The 19,392-nt window shown below is 45.4% G+C and overlaps 2 protein-coding genes across 6 annotated transcripts in view; one reads left to right on the top strand and one right to left on the bottom strand.

Annotated features, from left to right (window-relative positions):
• Positions 1-7,865, top strand: part of TTYH3 (tweety family member 3) — a 36,316-nt gene extending 28,451 nt beyond the window's left edge. Inside the window, exons 14-15 of one of the 5 annotated variants that reach the window (XR_014027824.1) lie at positions 1,704-2,799; positions 3,418-7,865. Coding sequence is in view for 2 of the 5 variants with exons in the window: in XM_081338501.1 (XP_081194627.1) it covers positions 1,704-1,775 (72 nt within the window). In the remaining 3 variants the exon portion in view is untranslated. Of the gene's footprint in view, positions 1-1,703 lie in introns of all 5 variants that reach the window. The other 4 variants (XR_014027825.1, XR_014027826.1, XM_081338501.1 and 1 more) reach the window with 4 other exon arrangements.
• Positions 5,482-17,136, bottom strand: LFNG (LFNG O-fucosylpeptide 3-beta-N-acetylglucosaminyltransferase). Its single transcript, XM_081338502.1, has 7 exons — positions 14,955-17,136; positions 13,895-13,994; positions 13,388-13,541; positions 13,061-13,146; positions 12,357-12,522; positions 11,564-11,649; positions 5,482-11,449 (listed from the first exon to the last, which is right to left on the bottom strand). Exons 2-7 carry the CDS (start codon positions 13,933-13,935, stop codon positions 11,383-11,385), a joined length of 600 nt encoding a protein of 199 aa, XP_081194628.1. The 5' UTR covers positions 13,936-13,994; positions 14,955-17,136; the 3' UTR covers positions 5,482-11,382.
• Positions 17,137-19,392: the final 2,256 nt, after the last annotated feature.

Below are 19,392 nucleotides of genomic sequence, written 5' to 3'. Positions count from 1 at the left end.
TCAACCAGCAAGGGCTAGCTTGCTACCTTCTGCTCAAACCTGATTAAATCAGACTGGTGCAAGATCCCTCTGACCCGAAACTCTTGAGACTTAGACTAACTTTTGTGTTCAGTACATAAAATCCCCAAGAACAGATACACCCACCTTATCTCTGCTGCCATTTGCTTGGTTTGTCCATCCTGGCTTCTTGCTTGTTGCCATTTGCCTGGTTTGTCCATCCTGGCTTTTTGCTTCATTGTATGCTTTTGAGTAACCTCTAGTGTTGGGTTTTTCCACCTCGGCAACCCTGCTGTAGCGTGAATTGTCAAAAGAAACATGTTTTGCTTGGCATGCATGGGTCAAGCGCATGAGGATGAACTCTGTATGCCGCTGGGTGCATGCTTGCTTGTGCGCTTCCAAATGCCCCCTCCTTCTCCCCCTGGGATGGTCTCGATGTTTCTCCATCGCTTGGTCCACCCAACCTTGGGGCAGGAACTCCAGGGTCCCATGGCTGTTGGTTCACTGCATTCTTGTTTCTTTCTCAATGTTCTGTATTACAAACTTGTGTACTTCAGACAACCTTTTTTCTTTCTTTTTGGGAAAGAACTTGACAGAGTAGAGTTGAGTCTAGGTTCTCAACATTTCGTGCTAGGGTATGAAGCGTAAGCAGATGTTCTAAACCTTGTTTGTTGGACCCAGGATCAAACTAGACTGCCAATTCCTCTTGAAAAGCAGTGAAGCCAAGGCTGTTATATTTGGCATTGGGATGTCTAGATGGCCAGTCTAGATTTCAGTGGAAGGGCACACAAGATGTGGCTCCTGGGCATGGTGGTGCAAGGATACCGTCGTGGCTAAACCGCATAAGACGAAAGGTGAAGAGGTGTCTGTAGAAACCCAGACATTTCATCGGAGTGATGAAACCTACATGAGAACGTTCTGCCCTTTTCCCTCAAGGCACACAAATTTGTGATACCTTGACAGAAGGAGTAGAACTGGATGTTTTTTGCTGGAAACTGGAACTCAACACCAAAAGCTGGCAAAAAACATCGCAAATCGAGGCACCCAAAATGTGATTACGTCACCACAGGGTGTGTTTTGTGTGTGCGTGGCCATCATAACTCTGAAAATGGGTGATAAGGAGTTCTGGGGAGGTCCATCATAACTTGGAACAGGTCCTAAGTGAAGGACTTATCTGTCTACTTAAAATGGAATCACATTTTAAGGCATTTTTTTCCGTTCTCTGTGGAACTGAAGTTTATAGGATGATATTTTTCTGCCCTGGGTTTCTTTGATATTTTGGAGTGGAAGGTTAGCGGTTCTGCCCACAAAGCCCTTCGTCACTGCTCTTTAACACACCTGCAAAGCCATGTTTCCTTGGGTTGGTGATCTCCGGTTGAGTGTTGGCTCACTAATTTATAACTCGGTGCAAATCAAAGTTCTCCAAAGGTCCATCAGACCATCACTGTATCTGAAGTAAGGAGAAATTTCCCGACAGTGAGAACAATTAACCAGTGGAACAACTTGCCTCCAGAAGTTGTGGGTGCTCCAACACTGCAGGTTTGCAAGGAGAGACCGAACAACCATTTGGGATGGTCTAGTAGTCGAATGTTGGGGTTGAAGACCTCTGAGGTCCCTTCCATCTCTGCTATTCTGAAGTAGTTCTTGCCACAGGTGTGAGTTGATAATCCTCTTGTTTCTTTCTTTGTTTTCTGTCGTTCCTCTAGTACACCTCCAGCATGAGAGCCAAATACCTCGCCACCAACCAGCCTCGGTCGGATTCTGGCAGCGTGCACTGAAAACGCCTGGAAGTGAGAAATGGAACGAAACGGGCCAACCTTGCGAGTCTCTCTTGCCTTCGCAGATCTACCCTGCTTTTCTCCCCCTATCCAGGGGTCCAGCTCAGTTGCATTTCCTGCTGCTTCTTCCCCAGCTTGACCAGCTTGGCCCGTGTCCACGTGAAGACACCTCCGTAGAAGCTTCTTGCAGTTCCAGGCGTCGCTCCCTCGCAGTTCTCGCTCTTCAGAGAAGGGAACATCTCCACGTGCTCATGCCCACCTCCTGAAGCCTCACTGTGCTCCTTCGCTGTGTGGGGAATCCACTTTTGATGCCCGGAAACTGCCAAGTTGACCATCTTCTCCCTAAGTCTTCTCTCTAACCCGTCGAAAACGATGGGATGAACCAGATGACTTAAAACCGGATTGTGGTGTGGAAGTGCTCTTGACACGGCACGCCGAAACTAAAGCCATCTTTAACGTCCATCACGCCATGAAGCTCAGTTAGCTCCCAGCTTTGCCTACAGATCTCTCCTCGATTCTCCTGCCAGCATTGGTGGATCTCCCAACCTAGGATCTTGGCAAGTCCTTGGTTCCTTGCCTATTACAACACGGTCTACTAATTTGTCCCTTTGTGATTCTTGGATACCTCTAAGGCAAGTTTACTCCTCTCTTTTATTATCTGGATTTAAAGTCCTGGAGAGAAGGAGGAGGCTTCCTGTCTCATATATCCCATGTGGTTGATTGTATGTGCTTGTTTGCACACACATACGCACACATCCTGATAGGAACACACACCGTGCTCTATCTGCCTTTTTCCTGTGTGTCCGTACTTCCTACCAGCTCTCGCCAAACATCTTTTGAGCTGATGTGAAGTCATCAAACTGGAAACTACCACTCTTTTGGTGCCAAACTATTCCAGGAAAATATTTTAAGGAGCGTTGTAGATTGGAGGAGAGGGCTGTGGAAGATCAAAATTTGGGAGAAGGATTCGACCGGCAAAGGAAATACCAACAAAACTCAGCTTCTTCCCAAGGTGTTCTACTAGGTTAGACTTCTCCTTGCTTTTTCTTTGGGGAGTTAGGTCAGACTAATTCCTGGAGGTGTTGATGTTGGATGGAGAAGGGAGGATTGACACTGGTCCTGTATCCTTAAATCAGGAAGCCAAGATAAAAGCTTGTTATGGGAAGACAGTTTAGGGATTCAGGAGTGGAAGGGGTGTCCAGCTAGCCTCTCGCTTTTAATTTGAAGACCATCGGTGGACCAGTTGCTTCTTAACTTGTTGACAGTAAAGCTCAGCAGCAAATTGGGAAGAAGAAGAAGAACAATTGCTGTAGGGCCCCTACTGGTGTTCCCACTATGTGAGATGGTTAGGGTATTGAATAGTTGCACCCTTTTCTTATTTATCTCTTGGGTCTTCTCATTTTAAAGCACGGAAGATTTCCTTTTCAGGTTTTGCACATTTGAGAGGAAGTTTTGCTTGCTTTCACCTTTAGAGATGCCCACACGTACCTCTACCTACTTGCTTGCTTTGAAAACCTAGATTATTAGCAGGCTCTGAAAATCCTTAGATGCAGCTTGCAAGCAGAATGAGAAGTTACAAAACCACTGTTAGTATTTCCTGAGCATCAGGGTCACGTAAGCCGTTGTTTGTGTGTATGTGCAGGTAGCCTACTCGGCTTTGCAGTCTATCTCTAGATCCCAGGAATGCACCTCAGCACCCAGGTGTGTTAGGAGAGGAACTGGACATGCTTTCAACCACAAAGGTATTTGTACAAATGTGACACCCCAGAAATACATTCCTTTGTAGTCCACCTTTTGAAGTGTGCCCTTAAAAGAAAATTTGAGCTGCTGTGAATCATGTGCAAGGGATCCCAGATCTTCAGAAGAACATTCTTGGTAGTTTAGTTTGCAGAGAGCAGGAAGACAATCCTTCCTCCTCAATCTTCTCCAGATGGAAGAAAACTTGAGTATGACCATCTGAAGGCAGGGACCAGCAACATAGGTTGTAATAACCACTGCAGAAAGAGACTTTCTCCTGAGAAGGAGCCATCGCTTCGATGGTGAAGAAGCTTCGGCTTGGTGTGCCCAACGCTCACCGAAGCATTTTCCAACGGGCAGAAGACAACCTCACGGAGAAGGCCAAGCTATCAGATCCGGACTTTGATGCAGGTTGAGTTTTCTCCAGGGACTTTGAACTCAGCCAGACTTTTTCGCTAACCGAGATTACGGAATCATCTCAACACGTGGCGTGCTTCTATTGACGGGGGCCAAGAGTCAACTAGACGTGTGTCTATGCACACGAGACACGTGTAAATATGGATTGCTGGGGGCGCCAACAGCACGTGCGGATCTTGTGGTGGAGCATGCCTGAGTGGCTCTTTCAGAAAATGTGAGTGTGCATGGTCACTTGTATGCCTTTAAAGAGAAGCAGGGGGCACCTTCCCCACCTTCTCCTTCGTGCCAAGCATCCGTGGCAAAACCATTTCGACTGCTAAGGGCTGTTCACCGCTGGCTGTCCTCTCCTTCCGAGCCAAGTTCCCTCCCTCCCTCAACTATTGGCTGGCAGAACGTTGACTTTTGGCTGGCTTGGTGTCTTCATCGGGGCTTCCAGCTTCTGTGGTATAGTAGGCGAACCCCCACAAATATTTTATTTTCTTCTTCTCTTCGCTTTTCTCTCTCTGGTTTGTTTGGTTTTTTTTTGCAAGTCAAGAACTCTGGCCACTCGGGGGTGGGGGGGGAACCATCCCTATGGACCTTTTGGCCTAAGTTCTGAAATTCAAGTGACGTTGAGTAGGGGAGAAATAAGTTGAGTGGAAAAATGGAGCACTAAACCTCTCCTTTCCTTCCTTCCTTCCCGAAGGATGGTAGCCATTGGCAAGGGAATTGCTTTTCCCGCGACAACATCACAGCCCTTCCCTAAAAGCAATCCTAAAGAAAATGTGGACCTTCTCAAAAGCTGATGAAGCATCTGTCCACAATGTGAAATGTACATAGCATGGGGATGGATGTCTCCCGTCCCGTGTTGAAGACTGCATTGTAATTGTTTAAAAAACGAAACGAAACAAAAACGCCGAGTCAAGACTTTTGGCTGTGAATTTATTTTTCTCTTGTGTGCTGTCCAAAAGTGTCGTGTTTTTTTGTATCCTGTCTGTAATATTAGCTCACTTCGTTTTGAATTTTCTTTGGCTTCTTAAGATGAGAAAAGGTTTAAGGTTAAAAAAAAACAATTTGATATTCATCCATGTATCTAAACTTGAAAGTTAGGGTCTTATCAACTAGCTTCAATTTTTTAAAAATCTGGTGGGTATGTGTGAATGAAATACCTCAGGTACGGCCAGCTTAACTGGAATAGGAAGGAATATGAATTTGTAGCTTGAACCTGGCCTAAACGTGGAACAATTTTACCAAGGACAAAATTTTCTGGAGCATCCCAGAAACTTGAGCATGGGTGCGTTAAATTCAGTTGCTGCTCCGACCCAGCACACTTGCCGCGTAGACCTATTGTGCTTGTCCATCTGTGGCCCATCCAAGACTCAAGACCTGTGTTTTCCCCAAAGCATGCTGGTGCTTCCTAAGGTCTACCTGGCAGCTGAGTAGTTGGGAATATCTCTTGGTGTTTCTCTCGGGGTGCTTTAGTGCATTTGAGAAGGCCAAGGCGTCCTTGTGATCTGTGTGTTACCAGCTTGAACAGCAAGGAAGGGCAGAAGATGCGTGTACAGGGGGGGGGTTGCGATCCTTGTAGCAAGCCAGGTCAAGAGAAGGTTGACTGGTGGGTCTGGTCCATCGTTCAGTTTTGACCATAGATGGAGGCCACTAGAGCAGAAGGAACGTTGCTTTGGGGGGATTCATCTGCTTTAACGCTCGCTTGGCCAGCTGTGCCCATTTCTTTGAAAGACTTGAGACCTAGGATTTAGTACATCGGGTCGTGTCAAAAGCTTTGAAGGTTCTGGACATTGTTCCAACTGCATCTGTGCCAAAAATAAGTCTTTTAAAAGCCATAGAGGTGAAGCGAGGCTGGAGCTGTGCAGCTTTGGTCTTTAGCCCACCCTTTCTGAGCTGTGGTGTAAGGGGAGGGGCTCCCTTGGCTGCCTCCCCCATCAATCTGGCATCTTCCTCCAGAAGTATGAAGCTTGAAGTATAGAGTAAGCAGATCTAGTTCGGGGGTCTCTGATGAGGGCCAACAGAGAAAGGTGGATGGCAGCTTCCTGCAGCTTGCAAGCTGTTGTCTTCAAGAGAGCTAGAAGGGTCTGGCTTGGACCACATTGAGTTAAAAAAGCCCTTCCGAAGGAAAAAAAATGAGCCTCCAGCCTTCCTTTTCTATTCTTCATCCTGTAATTGATGGCCAAGTAGGTAGACAAGGATTCAAAAAACCCATCTAGGTCTCTCCTCATTTTTTGAGGCATGTTTCTCAAAGAGTGGAGCTTCGGACCATGCGTGATCGCCAAAGTTCTTTAAGAGTGAATCTCTCTGATCTGAAGGAGCAGACCTCTGGATCCTAGGGGTTGTGGGCCTGTCATTGTGATCCATAGCTAGCTTTGAGATCCTTGGAGCATCGCTAGCTGGAACCATCTCCTTCATGTAACAAGGCAGGTTCTTGGCCAGGTCCGCTGGTCCAAATTGACCACCAGCCATTGGCAAGAGTCCTGAGTTAAGAGGACCAGTGCTTTGGTTCTGTCCAAGGCAGATGCTCCTGCTTGTAGCGAATGAGTTCTCGCTGAGAGAGGTGACATCTTCTGCCACCAGGAGAGGCGTTGAGAAACCAATGGGACGTCTCTCCACGATCGGCTAAGCTCTAGTGTGGTAGAAGACCACCCCAACCTTGTTAGTTAGTCCTCTGATTTCCCATGTGAACCATCTCCCAACCTCAGGGGAGTTTCTGAGAGAGAAAATGGCGCACTAGGACCAAACGGCACAGCTACACACCCTCAGAGACCAATCTTAGAACCCATTTTATCGGGGCCGCAGCAAGCAGCGCTGAACATTTTCTTGCCTTTTCACAACGCGACAACAGCCACCAGCAGCAGCTGCTTGGACTAGCGTCAGGCTAGCTCTTGGTGCTTTTGTGTCTTGCAACAACCACACTTCTCTCTCTATGCAAGGAGGCTGTTCCTCCTGTTTGCGCTCCTCCCTCTCCAGCATCCGGATCCCATCTCTCAAGTTGGGTTGGACCCCCGTCCTCCTGAATCAACTCGGCTTTTCAGGGTGGGGATTCTGGGAATTGCAATCCCTCAGAGCTGCTGGTCCCCAACATGGCGAAGCTTAGCTTTCCTTCCCCGAGGAATATTTCTTTCCTTCCCAGGAATATTGTTGTTTTGTGGTCAAGAACAGGCCTGTTTTATTCTCTTCCCCCCCCCCCCCGCTTCAATAAATTTTGCAAACAGGTCCACTAAAACCCCAGTTACAAAGAATCCTGGTTTGTTACCCATCCAACCCGCATCCTAAACTGGCAGGCAATGCCATCTCTTTATCATGCAGGGCCAAACTTTACCTTCTGATTTCTGCCTGCCCGGGACTACGAAAGGCACAAGAGCCGGGCGAGTTTGGTGCTGTGGTCCATTGGCAACCCGCGATTTCCGTTTTCCCCTCCTTCGTTCATTAAGAGACATCAACTTGGGAATTGTGACTTTAATTCCGTCGATCTCCAATTTTTTTTTTTTTTTTGAGAGATGCGGCAAATTCTACCAAGTCAAACTCAGACCGGCATTTTCAAATCGGGTTTTGCTTCAAACCACAATGGTTAATACAGCCTTCTACTTTTCTATATACATATATAATATATGTATATTAAATATATATAAATATAATTTTTTAAAGCCTTTAGACATGACTTAGCTTCTTTCAAAGTTCTACACTGAACCCCAAAATGTTTTTGAAATTTCGCCGGGGTTTAAGCGATGGGGGTGGCTGTCAGCCTGACGACGATTATTTTTTAAAAACTTTTGACTTTTGGTTGGTTTTATGACATTGTACTGTAGCTGTTTTGTTTTGTTTTACCGGTTTGTGTCCTTTCTGTTCTGCAGATATTACAACAGAAACAATTCTAAGTGTAATTCCTGTGGTTTCTATTCAGCTTGGGTTTCATGTTTTAAAATAAACAACTTTGAAAAAGGCGCTGCTCTGGCTAATGAATGGTTTATATATATATATATATGCCTCTATTTCATTATTCACTTTGAGTGAATTGGCTTGGTGGGCTGTACCCATTCCGTCCACAGGGTGGCAGCACCTGCCTGTGTTCTCCATGGACAGGCACCATCTCTTTCCATTAAAACTCAGATAGAATTAGCATATAAGAAGTTCTCGACTTACGGCAAAACAAATGTCTGGCTTAGGATCAGAAATTTTGGGCTCCATTGTGGCCGTAAGTTGACAACTACCTGTAAATTTCTCAATCAGACTTAGACTCACAGGGACCTTGGAGGTCTTCTAGTCCAACCCACGGCTCTTCCTGGATCCCAAGGATCAATGCACAGGCTGGATGAGTTCTTGTGACTTAGAACAGCATAACCGAGTTGGGAGGGACCTTCTGGTTTTTCTCAAACTATGGAAACTGAAGACGTGTGGCCTTCAATTCCCAGAATCCCCCCCAGGAAGCAGAGAAAGCAACAAGTGGTCAAAAGAAGAAGAGCTGCCAATAATTAATTAGCCAACAAATTCTTTTATTGAAAGCACAGAGAGGACATCAGCCACAGGCACTCTGTGGGGGTGATCAGGTTTAATTCCCTGAGAATATTATAAACATTGTTTCCCTCCCACACACGCTGCATTTTTAATATTTATATATTTATAGCGAGAGTCACATTATATATGTACAGTACTTTACAGAAAGCAACATCCCAGATACTGGGATTTATAAATTACGGACAAGTCTCAAACGACATAAATTTTTTTCTCCATAGTTTTGTTCTTTCAACAGACCAGGAAAAAATAAAAAGTTTTTCACTTTTTTTTTCTTTTTTTTTTTGCTGATCCACAGGGTGAGGAAATCACTTTTAAATGCACCTTTGACAAAATCACACAGGACTCAACATTAAAAAAAAGGCACAGTAAATAACACTGTTGCAATAAAATATTTACAAACACTACCCAGTATGGGCCTCTCGTTTTTGTTTTGTTTTTTTTTTCTTTTCATTTGCAAGGGAAGCTTTCGGTTCTCCATCTCTGCCTTTGGGACCTAGGAAGAAAAGGCTTTGTGGCATTTTGCAGGGGAGTTAAATGCAACTCTTGGAGTGCAAATGCTGCAGCCAAAGCACCTTGGCCCAGAGACAGAGGCGTTACAACGAAGGGAGACGGTGAATCAACACCACGTCCAACTTACAAGAGAAATACATGATCCCTCATTGCTTCCAACATTTTATAGTCCTTTTAAATTAATACACAAGTCATTCTCTACCAATCACAAAACGTTGAGTCTGGGTGTGACTACGATAACATCTCAGTTTTACAGACCCTGATTCAACAGACTTTGGATTTTACAGACAATATCTGGATTTGGGCGACTTCAGCCAACCACAGCTTGGTCTGCTGTCTCCTAAATCAGACCATGCGCCCACATATTTTTTTATAAAGTACATGGGTATATAACATAAATATGATCATCAGGTAACATTCATGGGCGTTATATAACGTCGGGTTTAATGAACATTTGGCTTTAACGGACACTGGTTCCTCCCAATTGGTCCATAATATTAAAGACTTACTTACAGTAAGTAAAATTAAATATTACTTAAATTACTTACTTAAATATTAATTCAGTTGGGGCCCCATGTCATGGGCCACCTTTTTGTGCTTTCCTGGGAACAGATCCCATTCAACACGGTAGGATCTCCTCCTGAGTAAACTCCACAGAGGATTGCTCATTATATATATGTGTGTGTGTGTGTGTGTACACATACACATATATATATATACACACACACACACATATACACACACACACACATATATATACACACACAAACACACATAGTAGAATCAAAATAATTGCATCTTCCAAAGGATCTAAAATTCTGAATCTACACAGGCTACTGTTGTCCTTCTTACAGGCATTTGGGCAGCAAGGCAGAACTATGAATACAGCCAAGTAAGCATTTGCAAATAATAATAAATTAAGATTGGAATTGAGGATTTCTGGAGCTGTAGCATTCCAATCTGCTATCAACTCTTTGCTTTCATTTGGTGTTGAATATTTATTTAATTCTGCCTGGGTGCATTCCATAGTTCTGGATTTAGGTGCAGTTTGCAATCCTTTGCCTATTTACTTGTAAGAAGCTCACCAAGCTTCAGTAAAGGCATTGAGGCCAGGATGAAAAAGGATTAGATAATAGCTCCTTGCCAAAAACTCTCTTTTATCCTTTTGTCTCCCTTCAGTGCAACGGAAAACAGCAAGAGTGTTCAAGAGACCAGCTCTTAATGAATTTAGGGGAGGGGGGGGAAAGGCACCTCTCAGAGGGATGTCTACACATAGTACAGAGGAAAGAAACGACCCCCAAAGCACCCCCAACAAAAATTTAAAAAAACACAGAGCAAATCAACGAAAGTCTGTTTCCTATGTAAACCGTCATCTGAAAAACCACGCCGAACCTGAAAAAGCAGGAAGGAACATGCAGGATGGGGGGGGGGGGGTGTTGGAAGGTAGGCAAAAATCGGAAGAAAGACAATCGATAGCCAAAAGCTGCTTTTTCTTCAAGCGGGCATCCTCGAACTATGTTAGATTCCTGATCCAATAGTTCCCAGCCAGAAAGATTTGGAATGGGAGTACCACAACGCTAAAGGGCCCCGGCTGAAAAAGCAGATTTTGGAGGGAGAGGTGTGGGTGAACATCTGCGAGATGGCATCTAGGCTTTGACTACAGCCCCAACTACTACATAACCAGGTTAAGCGTTAGTCCAGTGTTTCTCAAACTGGGCAACTTTTAAGACTTCAATTCCCAGAATTCCCTAGCCTGTACTTTTTTAAGAGGGGTGGACTTCAGCTCCCAGAATTTCCAGTACGCTTGACATGGAAGCTGGCTGGGGAAGTCTGGGAACTGAAACCCACCCATTTTAAAGTTGCAAATTTGAGAAAGACTTGCCATTTCTTTGATTCGAACGGTTAAAACAGGCAATTCTATATCAGCGTAGCATCTGCCACAACACATGGTTTAAAAGTATTTCAGATTTGGCCGTTTGCACCCTGCAGCCGTTTGGGCTTTCCTCGGTACCGTGGCTCGTAAGAAATGGATGGAAAGAAAAGAATATTATATTATGGGGAAAGGAAACATTTTCTGCAAGAAAAAACTGCAGCATTGCGTTCAGCAGATGGCAGATAGAAAAGGCCTTTTCACGATACACAACCAGCCTGAAGCCCTTGCAAAAAAAAAAAACCTGTAACAATTGTTCTTTCATTAGGAAGCTTCTAAAATATTTATACCCTGATAGTCACCGCATGGACAGCGAGGAACACAAGACCACACAGCAGCCGGAGGAAACGCACAGTACACTGTGAATGAACCACCGCAATTAGGAGTTCATTGCTTCACAGCAAACAAAGGACGCACACACGCACACACTAGTGATAAAAATACAGGTCCCAGAAGCTCTTCGGATACCGGGGAACTCGGGACGAGGTTAAGGGGACGTCGAGACTTTTAGTAAACGACGTTGGAAGGACACCAAGGCGTATCCGGGTACAGCAAGCAATGGATGGAGCGAAACCTAGAAGATAAAAAGGGGATTTGGGATTAATCCAAATCAGCACAGGAGTCGTGATCTAAACTGCAACGTCTCAGGGTGATGGGATCCCCCTTTTGAGACCTATATGATTCTCACCTGGAAGGATCTTCGTCCACAGAGAAAGCCCCCTTCATATGGATGGAATTCCTCTTGTTTTCAAACATCCCATAACTCAAAGTGACCTTGGGGAAAAAGAGGGGGAAATGCAAGATTGAGCTACAAATGCAACAAAGAGATGCTTCTCTTTAAAGCATACAAAGAACAGTTGCAGGAATTGGGTATGTCTAGTTTAGTGAAAAGAAGGACTAGGGGTGACATGATAGCAGTGTTCCAAAATCTTAAGGGGCTGCTTCAAAGAAGAAGGGGAGTCAACCTATTCTCCAGAGCTCCTGAACAAAAGGACAAGAAGCAACGGATGGAAACTAATCAAGGAGAGAAGCAACCTGGAACTAAGGAGGAATTTCCTGACAGTGAGAACAATTAACCAGTGGAACGGCTTGCCTTCAGAAGTTGTGGGTGCTCCATCACTGGAGGTTTTTAAGAAGAGACTGGACAGTCATTTGTCCAGAATGGCATAGGATCTCCTGCATGAGCAGGGGGTTGGACTAGAAGACCTCCAAGGTCCCTTCCAACTCTGTTATTCCTTTAGCAACTCTCCCCAAGTGGCTGCCAAAATGGGTTTGTCCATCCCAAAATATCAATTCATCAGAACATATATTTTTTTGGAGGGGGGGGAAGAAGATGGGGTCTCCTGACCAACTTTGTAGCCTTCCTCCCAGGATGATTTCAGCCAGGGTAAGTTTGACCCAGATTTCCAACCTCTGATAACCTCTGTATTTCTATGTTTTGTTTCTGGGCCTGGGTGATTTAAATCCTTTAGCATTTTTACCTGCTTATGGATCTCTGATTTGGGCACTTGATGGAGGTTCTCAAGATGGGAGTGAAAGAGATTACTTCGGATCAGTTTCACCCCCAGGACAGATTCTATGATGTACCCAATGGTGCAATCGTCAGGGAGACGAATCTTTTCCGCCGTGCTCATGAAGTGCCCACCGCTGGAGAGAGAGAGAGAGAGAGAGAGAGAGAGAGAGAGAGAGAGAGAAACGGGCAAGATTTTTCATTATTCCATTTGCTCGCAATTTGAAAACACAAAAAGGATGAAAATCTAACATTAAAAGCCATAACGTTTATATTTGTGTATGTGTAAGCGCAAACACAATTCAACAATGTGGTTCTCCAAAGGAAGGGAACGTCAGGTGAGGGATTTCATGTGTCATTTTCAGCCATGATTTCAATAAGTCACAACTGGTTTTCCAACAGGTGAAGTGCAGAGCGTAGGGAAATTTGGAAAATTAAGGAAGCACAAAGCTCTAAAACTTTCGTGTCCCAGTAAGTATCTTTCTTTATACTTTTAAGAAACGGCTTTCTGCATCAAAGATGCTAATAGCCCATAGGCAACAATGAGTTTGATCTGTAACCCATCACCTCCATTGAGATGTGTCAGGGATGGCTGACGTGTGTATGTTGCTTATTTTTTTTACCCTCGTTTGTCTATTGCAACAACTATACACTCAACAAAACAAAGTCTCTTACCTGGCCCAAGGGGTCATCTTCAGTGCCAGACCACGACTGATGCAGAAACCAGCACCACCAGTGGCAAACCAGAAGTGGACCGGATGCTGTGGGATGAAAAGAATCAAGAGATGAAGACACAAGACTTCTTTGACACCAAACAGTACATGGAGTCAAAGCTTTGGCCAACTTCCCAGGGACCAGTTGGGACCCAAGGAGAGAATCCCATCCAAGGTCTTCTCCAAGAAAGGGATGCCTCCTTTGAACCAGGAGAGTCCCTCAGAAAGATGCACATGGACAACCCTGAATGTTGACCCTCAAGTCCCCTCATTCTCCTTGTTGGCTTACCATCTTGTTCTCACTGATTCTCTCAGTGGCCTGGATAGGCCTGTCCAGACTGGGTTTCCCAATGTAGATATCCTGCGTGTGAACATAGCTGGAGAGCAGTTTGACCAGCATCCGGACATTCACATAATTATCATCATCCACATGGCAAAACCACCTAATGCAAGGATGAAAACAAGACTGAGGTTAGGTCAGGAACCAGGAAATTCAAAGATGCTTGTTGGATCCCTGATCTTTCTTCCATCAGGAAATCAGCCTAAGAACTCTAGAATTTAAGCGTTTTAATTGAACGTCAGTGGGCAGGATCGCCACATCCAGACCATATTCAAGAAGGACAACGGAGAAGAATTCACTCCTCCATTTAAGTGCCAATGTTGAACTTGCATGGATCAAGGAGATGTTCCACTGCTGAACTAATTTCCCTTCCAAAAGAAGGGAGTCCACATCCTACAGCTTTACAAACCACGGCTTCAACTCTCCCTCCTCACCCAACCTCTTCTCTGCTCTTACTTTCGTCCAGATTCAATGAACTTGTCGTATTCCACCGACATCTTGCAGGATAAGGCTTGGCGGCTGTGAGCAGCAGAACAATTGGTGTTGACGACGTTTCCTGAAGAGAGACAAGGGGAAATATTCAAGGTGAAGTTACTGTAGCAGAATTCAAAAATCCATAACATGAGAAGGGTCTTTATTAGGCACAGCAAAGGGGATACTTTTCAAACATTTTGCATACTCTTGGAGGACATTACGGTGGTCCTCAAAAAAGAGATGCTCAACTATGGAGATTTTCCCCCTTATAGACCCATTTGGCTTATGATGTTCTCCATTATCCTACATCTATCGATCCATCTTGAGCAGCTTAGGCTATTGCTTAAGTTCTCAGAGGTATGATCCAGCCCTGTGACCAAGACCATCGTCCCTGGGTCAACAAAAAAAACAAAGTCCAGTTGTCTTTTAGAAAAAAGCACCTTTGGGACAACCATGACCTTGGATTATGGAGAAGCTCCATGTCTTCATAATAGCTAAAGCTTCAAGAAATTCCCCGAACATTTCCTCCACAAAGGTGGATGAGGAGCCACCTTCTGCAGATGTTTCAATGTTAGCCAAGACAAACTCAGATGTATTCTCCTCTCCTTCTTGTTGACCAAACTTGGGGCTTCCTTTGTTCCCAGCTTTAACCCAGCCAAGTGTTAACTCAGAAAGGAAAATGTGGGAGGTGGAACAGCAGACTGGATCTTTCCAGTCCCCTTTTAACAGGGGGAGAAGTCCTTGTCCTATTCAAGCCGGACTTTTCTCATCATTTGCCACCTGCTACTCCTTTGGCTGTCTGGAGAGGAACCCATTGAGGGCATGAATAGAGCCCATTAGCATCAGAAGAATAGGAGGGTCTGAACTAGCCTGGGAGGAGGGGGAGGAGGAGGGTCCCATTAAACACTCACTGAGTAAGTATCCACCTCCCCCCCCCTCAGGAAAGTTAATCACCACATACCCTGGGAATCCCACCAGAAGGGTCTGTAAGAAAAAGGGGGCATTTTCAACACCTGCCTAAAGAAGAAATCCATCAACTCACCAATTCTCTGCTTGAGTTCTTTGTCTTCGCCATCCGTGAAGATGTAGGTCTAAAAAGGAAGGGAAATATATATATATTTAGGAATGCGCTGCCTTCCATCATGTCAAGCCAATGTATTATTACGGTACCTATGGTGACAAATCTAGATTGTGCATTTAAATCTCATGCAAACTGCAGCCGTCGAGGGCGATTTGCATAAAGGCACACATGCCTGGGTTAAACATTCCGCTGCATTCATCATGGTTTGAAGTTTTTAGAGCGGGATGCAAACCAGGCCTGGGTTGTTTGTTGTGTTTTTTTTTTTGGTAAATGCCTAGTTGTTAAGCAAGCTCTTTGATGCACCGCTTCATTTCATTCGCTGCATTTTTGCCCAAGGCCCAGGAGAACTTTTGGATAAAAAAAGGGGGGGGAGATAAACCCAGCCTGGAGCAAAAGCTTCATTTGCATTGCAAAGAGGTTATTGATTAAAGATTTTCAAAAGCCTGGGAAGGTCAGGTGAGGAACGGAGAGAGACGGGCACCTCCACCAGGTTGTGCTCACCTGTCCATCTGTTGCCTTTGAAATATGGCATTAAGAATTTGCATTAATTGGGAGATTCTGCACACCTGCTGTGGTCCTCGCCCCCCCCAACCCTCCCAAGCTCTCTCTGTTCCACCTTCTGGGATCATCTAAGCTGCTGTGACCACCACCACAACTCAGGGTTGCCCAACCTTGCCCTTCATCCTGGCCCACACCTGCCCCTCAGGCTCGACTGATAACTGGGTGGCAGCACCAGCCCTCCTGCCTGGACGTGGTTCACCTCCAACGGCCACCTGAACCCCAGCCAAGGCGGGGGAAGGCGCCCCGCCCTGCCATCCCCAGCACCTGCCTGGCTGCACTTTCTTATTGACAGAGGGAGCGCCTGGCCTTGGCTGCCTGCTGGGGAGCTGGGCAGGGCTGGCAAGGAGGGTGATTGTTCAGGATCTGGTTGGGAGAGAAGAGAGGACCGTCATGCCAAGCCAAGACAGAGAGAGAGAGAGAGAGAGGAAGAGGAAGAGGAAGGAAGGAGATGGAGGGAGGGAGGAAGAAAAAGGGAAGGAAGGAAGGAGAAAAAGAAAAGGAAGGAAGGAGAAAAAAGAGAGAAAGAAAGAGAGAAAGAAAGAAAGAAAGAGAGAGAGAAGGAAAGAAAGAAAGAAAGAAAGAAAGAAAGAAAGAAAGAAAGAAAGAAAGAAAGAAAGAAAGAAAGAAAGAAAGAAAGAGAAAAGGAAAGAGATGGAAATGAGAGGAAGGAAGGAAGGAAGGAAGGAAGGAAGGAAGGAAGGAAGGAAGGAAGGAAGGAAGGAAGGAAGGAAAGAAAGAAAGAAAGAAAGAAAGAAAGAAAGAAAGAAAGAAAGAAAGAAAGAAAGAAAGAGAAAAGGAAGGAGATGGAAATGAGAGGAAGGAAGGAAGAGAAAAAAGGAAGGAAGGAAGGAAGGAAGGAAGGAAGGAAGGAAGGAAAGAAAGAAAGAAAGAAAGAAAGAAAGAAAGAAAGAAAGAAAGAAAGAAAGAAAGAAAGAAAGAAAGAAAGAAAAAAGTTTTTCTCTCTAACTTATTCTCTCCCCCTCATTCCCGTCCCATTAAAAAAAAAGGGGGGGGTGTCCCACAAGGAAGCCAGGCAACTTTGAACAATAGTCTCGCAGTCAACTTAACACAAGAGGCAAGGCTGAAACTTGCTCTCAATTAGCATACAGCTGGATTGGTTAACCAGAGGGAGGCCAGAGATGTTTGGGAAGGGTGTCTACAGCCAAAACTTGGTTTAATCCCAAAGACAAAGAGAAAAGAAACAGGGGAGAAGACTCACAGAGCAGGAAAACAAAAAAGGGACCCCCTCCTCCTCTTTCTCCCCCCATCCTGGCCCTTTGTAGAAGCCCCTCCGTTCGGCCCTGCAGATTCAGAGGTCAAACCTCCCCCCCCCACCGCCCCCATGATTTATGTGTCTTTCCATTAAAAAAAAAGAAAATTAAAAAACAAACCCCAGATAAGTATGTGTAAGAAAAGAAACACAGAAAAGTTTATTGTCCTACAAACTGAGATAATCCTGCTGCACCATCTTTAAATAAACCATAAAACTCTATTACGGTTTGCATGTTTTAAGAAACAACAGACTCTGCAAACATGCACCAGGTGTCCAGAGCTAATTTCTTCACCCCTCTTGCCACAAAACAGTCACACACCATGCCAACTTAGATGCCTCCGGCTGATCCCTGGCATCCTGCAGAAGAAGCAGCCTGGGTATTAAGAAAATAAAACTTCTTTTTTTTTTGATAAAAAAAGGGTGCACGCGTGCCAATAAAGGCCTGGCTTTATTGTTCCATCTTTGCCTTTTGCCAGGTAGGTTTAAGCCATGAAGAGTTAAGACCCTAGCACAGGGGTCTTCAAACGTGGCCCTTTGATGACTTCTGGACTTCAACTCCCAGAATTCCTCAGCCAGCATGAATTCCTCAGCCAGTTGAAGTCCACAAGTCATCAAAGGGCCAAGTTTGAAAGAGCTCTGTTTTAAATCTAACAAACAAAATGGAGGTTGGCTGAGGAATTATGGGAGTTGAAGTCCACAAGCCATCAAAGGGCCAGGTTTGAAGACCCCTGTCCTAGCAAGACTTGCCCTTGGCCACAAAACTCCAGAAGGCAACCAAACTCCTTGGCTCCCCTTGTGGTCACCTGGAGTTTTGCATCTAAATCCAGGAGACCTACTCAAGGGTGAAACCGTCTTCCCAGTTATTTCTGAGTTTTTCAAAGCAAGGGGGCTTAAGTACAAGAGAGGAACAGGACTTCCTTGGAATCGTGGCCAGCTTGCTAATAAGCAAAGGCCAGGTTCTGCTGGAAACCCTTGTTAATGGGAATTTCATTTTTAAAAAAAAAGGAAAGGAAGGGGGGGGGAACCCATCATATTTACTAGATTAGATCAGGCCTGCCGTTGCTAGCAACTATGCACCCAAAAATAGCCTTTTGCTCATCCGCAGCCTGCTAAAAATAGCCCAAAGGGAGACCATTATTTTTTTAAAATTTGATTAATACCCAGGCTGCTTATCCAGAAGATGCCAAGAATCAAGCCAACGCCTCTTCTCGGAAGCAGGAAAAGCCCAGTCTTGGCGAGAGGTCTCCAAAAAAACTATAAAGTTGCTGAAATCAGGAAATTGCCCAGAAACGTCTCCTCTTGAAAATATAGCATGATGATGGCAATCTGGACTTGCCTCCAGGCATTGCGAGTGCTCTGTCACTGGAGGATTTTAAGAAGAGATTAGACAACCATTTGTCTGAAATGGTGTAGGGTCTCCGGCTTGAGCAGGGGGTTGGACTGGAAGACCTCCAAGGTCCCTTCCAACTCTGCTATTTTGTTATGCTCCACCTGTGTGCCAAGATACTACATCAGAGTCAACCTTTGGTCAAGAGGCCATCTGTCAGACACTGAAGACCAGACCCAGATGACGATTCAACTAAACTGCTTTATTGCTAAAAGCCTACGCGCAGGAATCTTCTCGGCTAACAGTAGACACCTGCTTGGAATTAGATAGGCGTCAGCGGCACTCAAGGTGGCTGGACTTAGTTTGCTTGTGGCTACTTAGGGATTCCAGGCTGATTCCTCTTTTGACTCCGCCCCCAGCTCCTGCCACTCATTCTCCTACAACACCCATCTTCTGTAGATCTTCTAACCCTGCTTGGAAGAGCAATGACGTCCCACCGAGCGGAAGCAGAACCTCATCACCTTTTCAGCAAGGAGACTTTCTCCATGTGGGACATGCCGTCTCTCCCGCTCAGGTTTACTCCGTGCCAGAGATACAATCGGCCATGGACACCCTGCTTCCTTGTCTCTGCCAAACGAGCTTTTGCAAACTAAAGGAGGGGGGAAAGATGGTTTCTTTCCCCTAGCTTGACTCTGGAGCCTGCATTGTCCAAGCATCCCAGCCTGGGGGATAGACAGGAAACCTCATTGTTTCTAAAGGCTACAGTTGAAAGAAACACAGGATGTGTGGACTCCTGGAGAACAATAGCCCAGTCCCATCAGAAAACAACCCAGCAGTTCTCACCAGGTCAGGATTTTGGGCATGGGGATCCAGGATCCCCCAGAACAGACCAGGAGACGGCTCTTCAGCTAGCGAGGCCCCATCGGCGGTGCCCGTTCTTCTCCCTCTGCCCTACGTTCCCCTTGCTTTCGTGACTCATTTCCCTTTCCTGTCCAAGCTACAAGTCGTAAATTGAAAAAGAAAGTTTCTCCAAGTTGCTGGTTAGGGCATCCTAGCACGAGCCACCTTCTTGGGTCCTGAGAGAGAGGACTCCCCCCCCACCTTTCCTGCCGGTGCCCTTGGCAGAAACACCGCTGGAAAAAGCGGCCTTGAAGGCCAAGATTGTGAGCCTGCCTTGGCATGGAACACAACACCCACCACAAAAATAGACCAATCTCCTCCTGTCGCCCTTTGCACCA

Source organism: Vipera berus (assembly GCF_964194415.1).
Source record: "Vipera berus genome assembly, chromosome: 13".
Classification (NCBI taxonomy): Eukaryota; Metazoa; Chordata; class Lepidosauria; order Squamata; family Viperidae; genus Vipera; species Vipera berus.
The sequence above is the reverse complement of the archived record's forward strand: the minus strand, read 5'-3'. Positions and strand labels throughout refer to the sequence as shown.

What these genes read in the sequence shown, in the direction of transcription:
- LFNG (XM_081338502.1), bottom strand. Translation starts at nt 13,935, where the DNA reads ATGTCGGTGGAATACGACAAGTTCATTGAATCTGGACGAAA. An exon ending in GAATCAGTGAGAACAAGATG is followed by an intron (nt 13,147 to 13,387) that starts GTAAGCCAACAA and finishes TTCATCCCACAG; the next exon opens with CATCCGGTCCACTTCTGGTT. An exon ending in GTGGACGAAGATCCTTCCAG is followed by an intron (nt 11,450 to 11,563) that starts GTGAGAATCATA and finishes TTTATCTTCTAG; the next exon opens with GTTTCGCTCCATCCATTGCT.